The following is a 12822-nucleotide window of genomic DNA, read 5'->3' on the forward strand; positions in this document are numbered from 1 at the left end:
TCGTTCTGCCTCAGATTTTGTTCTCCGCTTTTTTTCTGTCGTCGTTTTCAGATCCAGCAGTTCTCTCTCTTACTGGTAGAGATTGAGATGGGGGTTTGGTCATAGTGATGTCCCATGATGTTGTCGACTATTGTTTGTTTGGTTGGAGCTTCAAAAAGAGACTTGTCGTTGGGCTTTTCATTCGGGGTTTGGGCCATTTGAGCTTAGGGTTGTTTTCCGCAGTTCACGACAAATCAGAATCGCAAATCTCCCAGAGTTCTGATTCTCAATCTGTCTTCGTGCTGAAACTCAGATGTCGGCGATGCTTCGGAGAATGGCTCCTGCTTCTACTTCAGGTTTTGTTCACTCTCATCTCTCCTCTTGTCTCTGCCGTCGTCTTAGGTTCAGCAGTTCTGTCTCTTATAGGGAGAGATTGAGGTCTGGGTTTGGTAATAGTAATGTGAAAGATGCTGTTGATGTATTCGACCAGATGGTTCGATCTCGTCCCCTCCCTTCCATTGTTGATTTCAGTAAATTACTAAGTGCAGTTGCCAAGATGAAACGGTATGATATCGTGATTTCTCTTTGCAAGAGGATGGAATTACACGGGGTTTCACATGGCAACTACAGTCTGAATATTCTTATCAACTGTTTCTGCCGCTCACGTCAAGTGGGTTTGGGATTTTCTGTTTTGGGGAAGATCATGAAAATTGGTTATGAGCCAAACGTAATCACATTTAACACTCTCATCAATGGATTATGTATAGAGGGTAAGCTTTCCACGGCATTAAGCTTGGTCGAACGAATGGTAAAGGATGGATACACTCCTGATGTCGTGACATGTACCACCATTGTCAACGGACTTTGTCTCCAAGGTAGAATCCACGAGGCCGTCGTTTTAGTTGATCAGATGCCAAAGAAAGGCCATCAGCCCAATGTAATCACTTATGGTGCTATTTTAAATGGCATTTGCAAGTCAGGAGATTCCGCTCTAGCTTTAAATTTTCTCATCAAGATGGAGGAAAGGCATGTTGAGGTCAACGTCGTAGTTTATAATACGATTATAGATTGTCTTTGCAAAGGTGGACGTGTAGACGATGCGATTAACCTTTTCAAAAAGATGGATGATCGAGGAGTTGAGCCAGATGTTGTTACATACAACACTTTGATAAACAATCTTGGTTGTTACGGTAGATGGACTGATGTCGCACGATTATTGAATGATATGATCAAAAGGAATATCACTCCTAATGTTGTCACTTTCACCGGATTAATTGATAATTTTGTCAAAGAGGGGAAGTTTCTAGAAGCCAGAGAACTTTACGAGCAGATGGTCCAGAGAGGTCTGGTTCCGGATACTATCACTTATAATTCGTTGATTGATGGACTCTGCATGCAGAATCGCCTTGATGAGGCGAAAAAAATGTTTGATTCTATGGCTAACAAGGGAAGTCCTCCAGATGTAGTGACTTTTAACGCTCTCATAAATGGATACTGCAAGTACGGCAGGGTTGACCAGGGTATGAAACTCTTTAGTGAGATGTTTCAAAGAGGAGTTGTTGTTGATACATGTATTTATAATTCTCTCATCCAAGGGTTTTTTCGAGCAGGCAATCTTGATGCTGCCCGAAAACTTTTCCTAGAGATGCATTGTCAGGGTCAATATCCTGACCTTGTAACTTTCAATGTCCTGTTTGATGGGCTATGCAAGAATGGAAAGCTAGAAGAGGCATTGTGTTTATACAACAAGATGGAAAAGAGTGGGATGGACCTCGATATAATCGCACATAATATAATCATTCATGGCTTGTGTATGGATGATAGGGTTGAGGACGCGTTGCGATTGTTTAATGGGCTTTTGGATAGAGGGGTGGAACCAAATGTGAAAACATATACTGCAATGATTTCGGGACTTTGTAGAAAAGGTTTACTGGATGAAGCCGAAAAGCTATTTAGAGAGATGGAAGTGGCTGGTTGTCTGCCAGATGATCGCGCATACAATGCGTTGATTCAGGGTCATCTCAGGAATGGATATACATCTAAGGGTATCGAGCTTGTACGTGAAATGCGTAGCTGTGGGTTCTCTGCGGATGCATCGACCACAGAGATTATTGTAGATATGATATGCGATGGAAGATTGGATAAGAAGTTTATGGATTCTCGTCCATAGTTGTTTGGTCTTAGCAGTAGGATCTTGGTCTGTGTAACGGCATATCATTTGAACAACAGGTTGGTCTTTCTTTCTTGTGATTGGCATGTTTATGTGTTGCGTGTCAGTTTGGGAGTTCGTTCTTATCTGCTTTTTTTTGTTTTTTCCTGTGGATGGTTTTGTTCTTTAGGAGCGATGCCTGCAAGTGAATTGGAGACTTACCAGGCGATTGGATCCTTCTTCTTGGTAAGGAACAATTGCTATATGATTGTTTTTGAATTCTCTTTCATAATGGTTTCTGTAATGATCCCTCCTCTGTTTGGTAAGGAGAAATCGCTGTTCTTCTTACTACTAATGTTCTTATAAATTGTCATTAATATTTCGGATATTTTTGAATCGATCGTCGTGTAATCATCCAAACAAAACCCTTTTTTTGGTTTGTATTACTCAAATGAAAGTCGTTTACAGAAGATAATGTACAGACCTAACATCAAGGAGTTAACCATACATAACATACACTCGCAGAGCGAGAAACGAAACCCTTCAAAAGGGCCTCAGCCGTGCATTCGTCTCCTTCCACGGCCTGGGCGATGGTAGTTCTTCATCGGGATCGATCATGCGTAGGATTACGGAGCCAACGGCTGCAGGCCGAGCCATGGTAGTCTAGGGCCGATTGGGCTAATGTACTCCTTCATCTTGATTATCTAAAAATTTACATATATATGTGTATATATACATGTGTATATGTATATATATATATATTTATAATTGTGTGTGTGATAAACATTGAGAAATAGAAATTTAGAAAATAATGAAATTTGATCCGAACCAAATTAAAACTAATAAAAAAAATAGAATAGATATAGTTTTTAAAAATTTGAAAAACTCTAAACTCCAAATTAATCAAATCCAAAAGTGACATAAAATCGGAATCATCTAACCATAATTAATACAAATATACGGAACCCATACAATTATGTGAAAATGAAATTACACAAAACCGGTTTACTATCGTATATTTAACTGTGTAAAGGGGTCGTCCTTTCGGGTACGGTTTGATTACATCCGGTTTTGATTATAGAAAAACTGTAACAATTCGGTTTTTACATTGATTTCGATTCTGTTCGGATTTGTTTTTTAATGGTAAAAACTCATCAATTTTTTCATTTTTTTTTTTGGTTTGGTCTCGGTTTTGATTTTTTTTCGAATTTAAATAAGTTATAACCGTTCGGTTTTTATGTCAAATTCGGTTATATTACAATTATAGTTTATTTGATTTGATTATTCGGTTAATAACCAAAATGACGATCTCACCTCATTTAAATTGTTGTTGTTTACAACAATATTATTAGTAGTGCAATATTAAATAATGAAAATTTTAATTATTTTTTTAGTAGGCAGAATTTTAAAATTAATTAGATTTAAGATTATGATTAAATTATAGTAAAAACACGATAAAATTAGTTTGTAGTGTTAGGCTACCTAACGGCCCAAATGAGTGCGACGGCGTAATATCCGTTCCACAAATGCCCGAAAACATTATAAAATTTATCGAATAAATATCAAAGTGAAATGTCACATTTGCCTAACATTTTTGTCATAGATTTATCTGAATTCTTTCTTCCATTTATATCGTTTCTTGAATATAGAGAAAATAAAGAATGATAATGGATTAAATTAAAAAAATAGATTGTTTTAGGTTCAAAATAATTTATCGACGTAAAAAAATAATGGATTAAATTAAAGTTATATGTATCGTATTTCCTTTGAAACAATTGTATGATTTAGATGGGAGATTAGTTGGGATCTGTTCCTAATTGGGGTTTACTTTGGACTGTTTGCGTTTTCTCGGGTTATTTTGATTTTCAGATTTTGTTTCGGTTGTTTCGTTTTTAAAGTTTGTTTTACATTATTCGAGTTCTAAATTATTTATTTCAAGATAAAATTACTATTTTATTATTATACAATATTATTTAGATCATGTTTGAAATGAATACAAGCTGAAAGGAAAAAAAAAAAAAACAAAAAGTGAGATGAATATGTAAAATCCACAAGCAGAAAGAAAGTCCAAGGTGGATAAAACTTTATCACCAAATATGTTATATATTGCAAAAAATATCTATGGCCCGACCCTCCATTATGTTATATAAGTATATACCACGTAAAAAGGCAACCACGCAGAAAGTGGCCATCTTTTTCATGCTTAAATATAAGATATATTACAATGGATATATATATATATATATATATATATGCAAGTAAATATTTTCTCGGAAAAATTCGTGTGATTATAAAATAATTAATGGATTAAAAAGAACAAGCGATAACTTTTTATTGGTTTATTTCAAAATTTTATATATGATATTTATATTTTTTTTACAAACGGTAAATTATTTCTTTTATATGTAAAATCTTAATTCAATAACACTTTTCTCTTTCTATCTTAAATATGATTTTATTTGCTACCATAAGCTCGAGCAGTTGGGATTCTAAATCTAAAAATTAAACAGTTTATCCACCCAATGATTATTTGTTTATATTTGTTCCAATTTAGTTTGGTACTAAAAACGAATTATGAGTGGTGGAAGGAGAACATTAATTCTGTAAAATCTTAATGTGACATTTCATTTAAAGATATGATCTATAAATATTTATTTATATGACAAAAAATCTTCAGATTATATTCTTTATGATTAAGAGAAATGATATTTTCATGTGAAATGTATTTCTTTCCAGATTACTTCACAGCAATACCGATTCACCCATTTAATAATTTCTTTCTTTTTTTTTATGTTGTATTTTTGTATCACTTGGCTGTCTTTATATACCTAACATTAGGTGGATCTCTTTTTATTATTGGCCTCGATTAAAAAAAAAAGAATTAGATAAGTAAAAATATTTTATAGATTAGATGAAGCAGCTTTTGTCCACATCAGAAAAATACTAACCAACCTAAATTTTGGTAATTAGATTCGCTTTAATTGATAATTGGAAGATTTTTTTTTCTTATGAAGGGAATCTTTTGTATGTTATGAATATTTTATTTGAAATAGTAATTATTTTTTAAGGCAACTATATAGTCCCATTTACCTTCTAATTACATTTAAACGTTGGCATTGGCACGAATCACGATTCCTTTGGTCACATGGAATTTGACGTTATTTAATCATCTTTTTATTTACAACGTGAGTATATTATATAATAGTGCCCAAAACAAATTGATGGATTAGGAAATTTAAGCCTTTCGGATTATAAGTAGACCCTTTAAATGATTCAAATAAATCAGATAATTTAAATTTAAATACATATAAATATGTGAAAAGGGTAACTGAGTTTTTGCACGATGCGATATTATTGTTTTTTTTAATCACCCTCTCGGTCTGTTCCCTCTCAATAAATGGAATATTGCAACTTGAAATGGAAATTAATAAAATGATATCTATTCTTTAATAGTTAGAAGTATGGGTGAAATTTTTCAGTTTTTTTTCCAATTATGTTTGGATTTTTTTTCTATTTTTTACTACATTTTTTATAAGTTTCAATTTAATTTAGATTTTATTCAAATTGGATTATTATCTTTTTTTTGGATAATCTAATATATTGAATCGAAATATAGACTACTCTAGAGATGAAAACAAATCATGTGATTAGAATATACACTTTTCTCTCCAATTTGAGGTTTGAAGTAGAAACAAAATAAACGTTTATATTGCTATTTTACCGGTTGATTTATCCAAATTAGATCATTGAGTTATTATCTTCAATGGAATAAAAATAATAATTAACATGTTATAAATATTTTTACAAAAAAAATATATGTTATAAATAGAGTAATTGTATTCCGATTTGATTTTGAATATATCACCGTAAATATCTATCATAATCAATATAAAATTAAATAAATCAAGATTGAACGGCTCAACCAATACGAAAGGGAGCAAATCTCTTTCTCAATAACATTGGAGTCTTCACTTGGAAGAAGAATTCACATGGACTTTCTTGATTTTTTGGAAAATATAATCGGACGAAAAACCCAATAAATTTCTAGAATATCAAAAAAAAAAAAATAACTATCATAATCACCATAAAACGACTCTTAAAAAGTATAATATATATATATATATATATATGACCAAAATCAACTACCGATGTCCCCCATCGGCCCATCTTATTGTCTTTTCCTTTAAATCCGATTATAGGCCAGCTCGTGTCATAATTACATCATCTTGTCTATGTTCAGTGATTCATATTGTACTTTTAAAAAAATCTGTTATAAATTTAAGTTTAAAATTTTATCAGAAATAATTTAATTTAGCAGTTTCCGAATCTGTATTTGGATATGATCTCCAACTCATACCAACAAAAAAAAAACAATAAATAAAATATCCGCGTTATTTCCGTAAGTGCTAATGACTTTTCCTTTAAAATGAAAATAAAACGTAACATTGAAAATGGATAACGAGGAGGTTAGGACAACGAATGTCCCCCCATGTTTTTTTTCTTTTCAAATCATTATTTTTTTAAAACCCTGAAATTTAAAATTCTTCATATTTTTTAATTTTCTAACTTTTGTATGGCAATAAATTCTTACCAAAGAATAATAATAATAAAATAGATTATGTATTGCGCTTTACCCAATCCATTTGACTCGATCTCTTCGTCTTCATTTTTTTTTATCTCTCGTGTTACTGTCACTTGTTTGCAAGAAAGAAACATTTCAAAGGAAAAGAAAAAACACAGACATCTTCGATTTCAGGTTGCTGGAATTCAGATCACCTGCTTTGAATTAGTCATAACCCTAAAAACCCTATTCTCTTCCCGAAATTTTCAGAGCTCGACAAGCAGTCTTCGCTCTCTGTTCCGGTTTTCTATTTTTCGGATTTGTCCATTTTATTCAACTGGAGGGAGGGGGAGAGAGAGCTTGGATTTGTTGATTTTTTTTCTTGCGGGGGCCTGATGAAATGCGAAGCGGCCGGACATTTTTCTGGGTCTGACCGGATCGGGAAGTCGCCGGAGATTTGATGGAAGTGAAGCTGTTAATGCCAGCTTCTCTTGGAATTTCATGGAGGTCGTAGTCCGCTGCTGTCCATGTTCTAGACCCTCTATTAATCTCAATCCTCAACTCAGATTCGCCGCTGGTCTCTTGATTTCCTGGGTAAGCTCTTCTCTGAACCGTTGATTTCTGTTTCATGGCGGATTTAGGGTTTTCGGTACTACCCTAGAGTGGGATTTCCTCTCCATTTCCCGCGGATTCGCTTGGTTCTGAAATGTTGATTGCGGCCTCTGCTTGTTTCCCGTAAAATCGCTGGAGAGTAGCTGGGATTTTTGAGGTTTTGTTGCCGTCAATTTTAACCTCTGTTAGGCTGGAAAATTTTTCTGGGGAGGTTTACGACTGAGACTTTTCCTATTATTTTCCCGAGAAACAGACTGCGTTTGGGTTCAATTTTGCTTGTGCAGGCTTAGAGAAAACTTGTGTTTTCCTCGTTACTCCTTTAGATCTATGTTCTTTTTCTCCATTGTACAGTCTCGCTTCCTAGAAATGGCCTCATAATCTTTGTGAGAAAGCTTGTGGCCCATTTTTTTGTCTCCTTTATGAACCCTCACAGATGAGGATTTTAACTGCAGTAGGGAAGACCCTGGGTTGAGCCTTGTGTCTTGTTAATTTGCCTTAGGGTTCGAATTGTTTTGTTTTGAGCTTACTACTCATTATGACCAGTAAGTTTGGTCAAGGATTAGCTTGGAAACTTACTGCAACCAATGATCATTTTAGGCTTAATAGCATGGCTATGATGGTTCTGCTGCACAACTGCAACATTTATTTATATATTTTTGCAGACTCTTTTCAGTTTATGCAAAGCCCATTCTGGGGACAAATCTAAATATCTTTAGCTAAGATGAGCACTTCCATGGGATTCTTTTGTTTCAGATTGTGTTGATTCTGTTGTGGTCGGAAGCTGTTGATGCAAAAGCCAGGCACCGTCACATACCTTTGCAAGGTGTGAAAGGTGGAAGTGATGGTATCACCTCTCATTCATGTATCCATGACCAGATAATTGAACAGAGAAAGAGACCAGGTCGAAAAGTATACTCAGTTACTCCCCAGGTCTATCATGAGTCAAGAGGTGCAGCAAAACTCTCTCATCGCAAAGGAAGGGCATTGCTAGGGATTTCTGAAGAGCAGAAAGGTGCTAAGCAGCCTATAAGGATATATTTAAATTATGATGCCGTTGGGCACTCATCCGACAGAGATTGTCAAACGGTTGGTGATATCGTGAAGGTGGGTATTCTTGGTAGCTTGAGCCTGTGAACCATGAAACTCCTTCCATCACTGCTCTGACCAATTTTTGCTGCTCTCTCTATCTTGATTGTCCTCCCTTTGTTTAGCTTGGTGAGCCACCTTCAAGCGGTGTCCCGGGCTTTCCTGCATGTAATCCTCATGGTGAACCTCCGGTTTTTGGTGATTGCTGGTATAACTGCACTCTTGATGACATATCTGAGGAGGACAAGAGGCATCGTCTTAGGAAGGTCTCTCTTTCATCTGTTGCATCTTACATAGATGCATTTGTGAGCTTTACTGGTCAAATAGATGCACTGAAATATAATCTTGTGTGTGAAGGCTTTGGAGCAGACAGCAGGTTGGTTCATGAGAGCCTTAGCTGTTGAACCTGTGAAAGGGAACTTGCGCTTGAGTGGATACTCTGCATGTGGCCAAGATGGAGGTGTGCAGCTTCCTCGTGATTATGTCGAAGGTAATGTCGTTAGATTTTTGTATCCTGTTGGGCAATATCTTGTTCATTATTTTGGCCTCGCTAGCTTTTCTCTTAAGCAATTAGATTATTTCTGCATTCTGCAGAGGGTGTTGCTGATGCTGATTTAGTTCTTCTGGTGACCACAAGACCTACTACTGGTAATACCCTTGCATGGGCAGTCGCTTGTGAGCGGGATCAATGGGGACGTGCAGTTGCTGGTAATCATCTAATTCCATTCGGTTGCTTAGAATGTTATGAATATGCTGCATTGACACTGAAGCTAAGAGTGATCTTTTATAGGGCATGTCAATGTTGCCCCCCGGCATTTGACTGCTGAAGCTGAGACTTTACTATCAGCTACTCTTATTCATGAGGTTATGCATGTCCTTGGCTTTGACCCGCATGCGTTTGCCCATTTTAGAGATGAGAGGAAAAGGAGGCGAACTCAGGTACAAAATGGAAATTAAATTGAGTGCTGCAAGTCCATGGACAAAACATATACAATAGGCGAAGGTAATAATGCTGCTGTACCATCTAATCAGCCATTATCGATTTTTGTAGGTCACCACTCAAGGAATGGATGATAGGCTTGGGCGACCAGTGACACGGGTTGTTCTTCCCAGGGTTGTCATGCATTCACGGCATCATTATGGAGTGAGTTCGAGACTTCTTCTATCTTGGAGATTCAAGTTTCTTTGCTACTGTAATGCCTGCGAACCTTATTTTTGCATTCTGAGGTCATATGGGTGTGAAATACTTAACTGAACAGGCATTTTCTGAGAATTTCACCGGCCTAGAGCTTGAAGATGGGGGAGGACGTGGCACATCTGGGTCTCATTGGGAAAAAAGACTTCTCATGAATGAGATTATGACGGGTTCAGTGGATACCAGATCAGTTGTTTCAACAATGACTCTAGCGCTACTGGAGGATAGTGGTTGGTATAAGGCTAATTATAGCATGGCAGACCATCTTGATTGGGGCCGAAACCAGGGAACTCAGTTTGTCACATCTCCATGCAACATGTGGAAAGGTGCTTACCATTGCAACACGACCCAGTTATCTGGCTGTACATATAACAGAGAAGCTGAAGGTTACTGTCCAATTGTAAGCTATAATGGAGACTTGCCTCAATGGGCTCGCTACTTTCCCCAGGCAAACAAAGGTTAGTATTTTTGGATTTAAACTGTATCCTCTAGTTAGTTCTGTGTTTTTATATTTTTAATGTGATATTTTGCTGAATAGATATCAGGTCTCATTTCTCTTTTAACGTAAAGTATTAGTAAGGCATGGTACTTTCTGGAGTACGGCATTCTGTTTTGCTCTTAAAAATTATATCGAATTTTTCTGCATGTGGATTCTGACTCTTTTGGATACAACATTTTGCAGGAGGTCAGTCTTCCTTAGCCGATTATTGTACATATTTTGTTGCCTATTCTGATGGGTCTTGTACGGAGATTACTAGCGCACGGGCGCCTGATAGAATGTTGGGAGAAGTGAGAGGGAGTGACTCCAGGTGAATGCTGGTCACATTCCTCATTGGATGTTAATAATGTCTATATGACATATTGCTCATATCACTTGGTTTATGTATAGGTGTATGGCATCATCTCTAGTGCGCACTGGATTTGTTCGTGGTTCCATAACTCAAGGGAATGGTTGTTATCAGCATAGATGTCTAAATAGTTCGTTAGAGGTATGCCTTCATATTCCTTGACATAAATTTTCTATGCATTTCGGTTTTTGTGCTTTCTTTTTTCTGGCATTTGAGAGTGATTTATGATACAGGATCCCAGTCTTATTTCAGTAAATCTAAATTGGTTATATCTCGATCAATTGATATGATCACATCCCTGCTTTTATGCCTATCATGATTTTTTTTTAAAAATTTCATTTACATCAAGATATTTTCTTGTCACCTTAGTTAACAGTGACGTTTCTTTTAGATTGCTGTGGATGGAATATGGAAAGTTTGCCCCTCAGCTGGCGGACCAATTCAGTTCCCTGGTTTTAATGGTGAGTATGCTTGTTTATTTTCTTCAAGATATATCATCATCATGTTGTCGTACGATATCTCCTGAAACTTTTATGCTTTTTGTTTTTAGGTGAATTGATTTGTCCAGCTTACCATGAACTCTGCAGTACAGCCCATGTTTCTGTGCATGGCCAGTGTCCGAATTCATGTAGTTTTAATGGAGATTGCATTGAGGGGAAGTGCCGTTGTTTCCTTGGGTTTCATGGCCACGACTGCAGTAAACGTAAAGCTTGCGCATCCTTCTCACAAAACATTTTTACATGCCGAAGTTCTAAATCTTTTTTTAACCTGGGACTTATGAGTTAGTTATGCTTCTCTCCATGCAGGGTCTTGCCCTAACAATTGCAATAGCCGTGGAAAATGCAAGTCTAATGGTGTTTGTGTTTGTGAAAATGGTTTTACTGGCATTGATTGCTCTACTGGTAAGTTCCATATTTGTTCCCATTATGCATCAAGAATCATCGATATCACATATTTTTCTGTATAGCAGAGTACTAAAGTTACTCGTTGTTTGGCTTTTATGGATTAAATTCTCTCCTGACAATAACATTCTGCTTATCATACAGCTGTGTGCGATGAACAGTGCAGTCTTCATGGAGGAGTGTGTGATAATGGGGTCTGCGAGTTTCGTTGCTCTGATTACGCAGGTTACACATGTCAGAACAGCACTAATCTACTTTCGAGTCTATCAGTGTGCAAAGATGTGCTGCTGAGAGATATATCGGGGCAACATTGTGCCCCGCGTGAACCTAGCATACTGCAGCAGCTCGAGGAAGTCGTGGTTATGCCCAACTACAATAGGCTCTTTCCGGGCGGTGCCCGCAAGATATTTAACATTTTCGGTAGCAGCTACTGTGATGAAGCTGCGAAAAGACTAGCGTGTTGGGTAAAAGCTTTAATCCATCTCAAAATCTTTCGTACTTGTACATAAAATCGTCTTTTTTTTTTTTTTTGCTGGAGCCGTGTGATGATAGTATCCCTGGGAATCGTTGCCAGATATCGATCCAGAAATGCGATAACGACGGAGACGACAGGTTACGGGTGTGCCATTCAGCGTGTCAGTCCTACAACAATGCGTGTGGGGCCTCTTTGGACTGCTCGGACCAAACCCTTTTCAGCAGACCTGAGGAAAGCGACGGTGAATGCACGGGCTCGGGCGAGGTAAGGTCGCATTGGTTCAGCCGCTTGTGGAGTAGAGTCTTAGCGAGTAACAACGAGGAAAATTCGGGGAATGAAATGTCTGTAACAACATAGGAAGAAAAAAACTGTAGTTAAGCTCTCTCAGTTCAGTTCTGGTGTGTTTTGTTGTTTTGTAAGGGTTTTTTTTTTTACGGGTAAGGTGTAATTTGTTCTAGGGCTTTCTGAGGGAAGGCGAGCAGGCAACTCAAGTGCCCTGCCTTGCAAGCTAAGTTAGGGTCTTCTTCTATTTACCTCATAATAGGAAATTAGAGTAAAAAAGCATGTTTGGTTATGAGAGAATTGCGTGTGCATTCGAAATATATGAAGGGGGGGAAAAGGAATTGTAGGCCGAAGGCCCGTCAAGTAAAAAAAAAATGAAATGTTTTTGGTGGATTATGACTACGAATTAAAAAAAAATGATTTTAGGATGAAACAAATAAATAATATTCATTAAAATTCAAGAAACTCATTGTCTATTTCTACTCGCTGTATATATAAATTTCTCAATTTCTCTTTTTTTCCTACAACCCACAAATAAAATAAATCTCACGACCCGTTTGGGCAAAAGCTGATCAAATAATCCGACCCGGAACAAGTGAAAGTACTCGTGGCGTCGTCGTACGCGTAGCTGTACGCGCCGGGACACGCCGCCTTAAAGATCGCCGAGAACTGCGTCGGAGGACAAGTCTCCGGCGTCGCATGGTCGCCGGTGCAGCAAAACTCCGGCGACTCG

General features: G+C 37.0%; 3 protein-coding genes across 3 annotated transcripts in view; 2 read left to right on the forward strand and 1 right to left on the reverse strand.

Annotated features, from left to right (window-relative positions):
- Positions 1 to 2549, forward strand: LOC104806879 (pentatricopeptide repeat-containing protein At1g63330-like). The gene is made up of 2 exons (XM_010531972.2): positions 1 to 2208; positions 2319 to 2549. Exon 1 carries the CDS (start codon positions 293 to 295, stop codon positions 2147 to 2149), a length of 1857 nt encoding a protein of 618 aa, XP_010530274.1. The 5' UTR covers positions 1 to 292; the 3' UTR covers positions 2150 to 2208; positions 2319 to 2549.
- Positions 2550 to 7088: 4539 nt separating this feature from the next.
- LOC104806880 lies at positions 7089 to 12319 on the forward strand. Its single transcript, XM_010531973.1, has 15 exons — positions 7089 to 7283; positions 8055 to 8405; positions 8513 to 8653; positions 8745 to 8877; positions 8982 to 9095; positions 9178 to 9326; positions 9439 to 9531; positions 9647 to 10040; positions 10265 to 10391; positions 10472 to 10571; positions 10822 to 10891; positions 10981 to 11133; positions 11237 to 11332; positions 11477 to 11796; positions 11907 to 12319. Exons 1-15 carry the CDS (start codon positions 7191 to 7193, stop codon positions 12162 to 12164), a joined length of 2592 nt encoding a protein of 863 aa, XP_010530275.1. The 5' UTR covers positions 7089 to 7190; the 3' UTR covers positions 12165 to 12319.
- Positions 12320 to 12549: 230 nt separating this feature from the next.
- LOC104806882 (pathogenesis-related protein 5-like) overlaps positions 12550 to 12822 on the reverse strand; it is a 1360-nt gene continuing 1087 nt past the window's right edge. The window contains exon 3 of the mRNA XM_010531974.2: positions 12550 to 12822. This exon is cut by the window's right edge and continues 1 nt beyond it. Coding sequence (XP_010530276.1) covers positions 12636 to 12822 — 187 coding nt within the window. The 3' untranslated portion in view covers positions 12550 to 12635.

Source organism: Tarenaya hassleriana, unplaced genomic scaffold, assembly GCF_000463585.1.
Source record: "Tarenaya hassleriana unplaced genomic scaffold, ASM46358v1 Cleome12, whole genome shotgun sequence".
In the NCBI taxonomy this organism is placed as follows: Eukaryota; Viridiplantae; Streptophyta; class Magnoliopsida; order Brassicales; family Cleomaceae; genus Tarenaya; species Tarenaya hassleriana.

What these genes read in the sequence shown, in the direction of transcription:
- LOC104806879 (XM_010531972.2), top strand. Translation starts at nt 293, where the DNA reads ATGTCGGCGATGCTTCGGAGAATGGCTCCTGCTTCTACTTCAGGTTTT.
- LOC104806880 (XM_010531973.1), top strand. Translation starts at nt 7,191, where the DNA reads ATGGAGGTCGTAGTCCGCTGCTGTCCATGTTCTAGACCCTCTATTAAT. An exon ending in TCAGTTCCCTGGTTTTAATG is followed by an intron (nt 10,892 to 10,980) that starts GTGAGTATGCTT and finishes TTTTGTTTTTAG; the next exon opens with GTGAATTGATTTGTCCAGCT. An exon ending in TGGCCACGACTGCAGTAAAC is followed by an intron (nt 11,134 to 11,236) that starts GTAAAGCTTGCG and finishes CTCTCCATGCAG; the next exon opens with GGTCTTGCCCTAACAATTGC.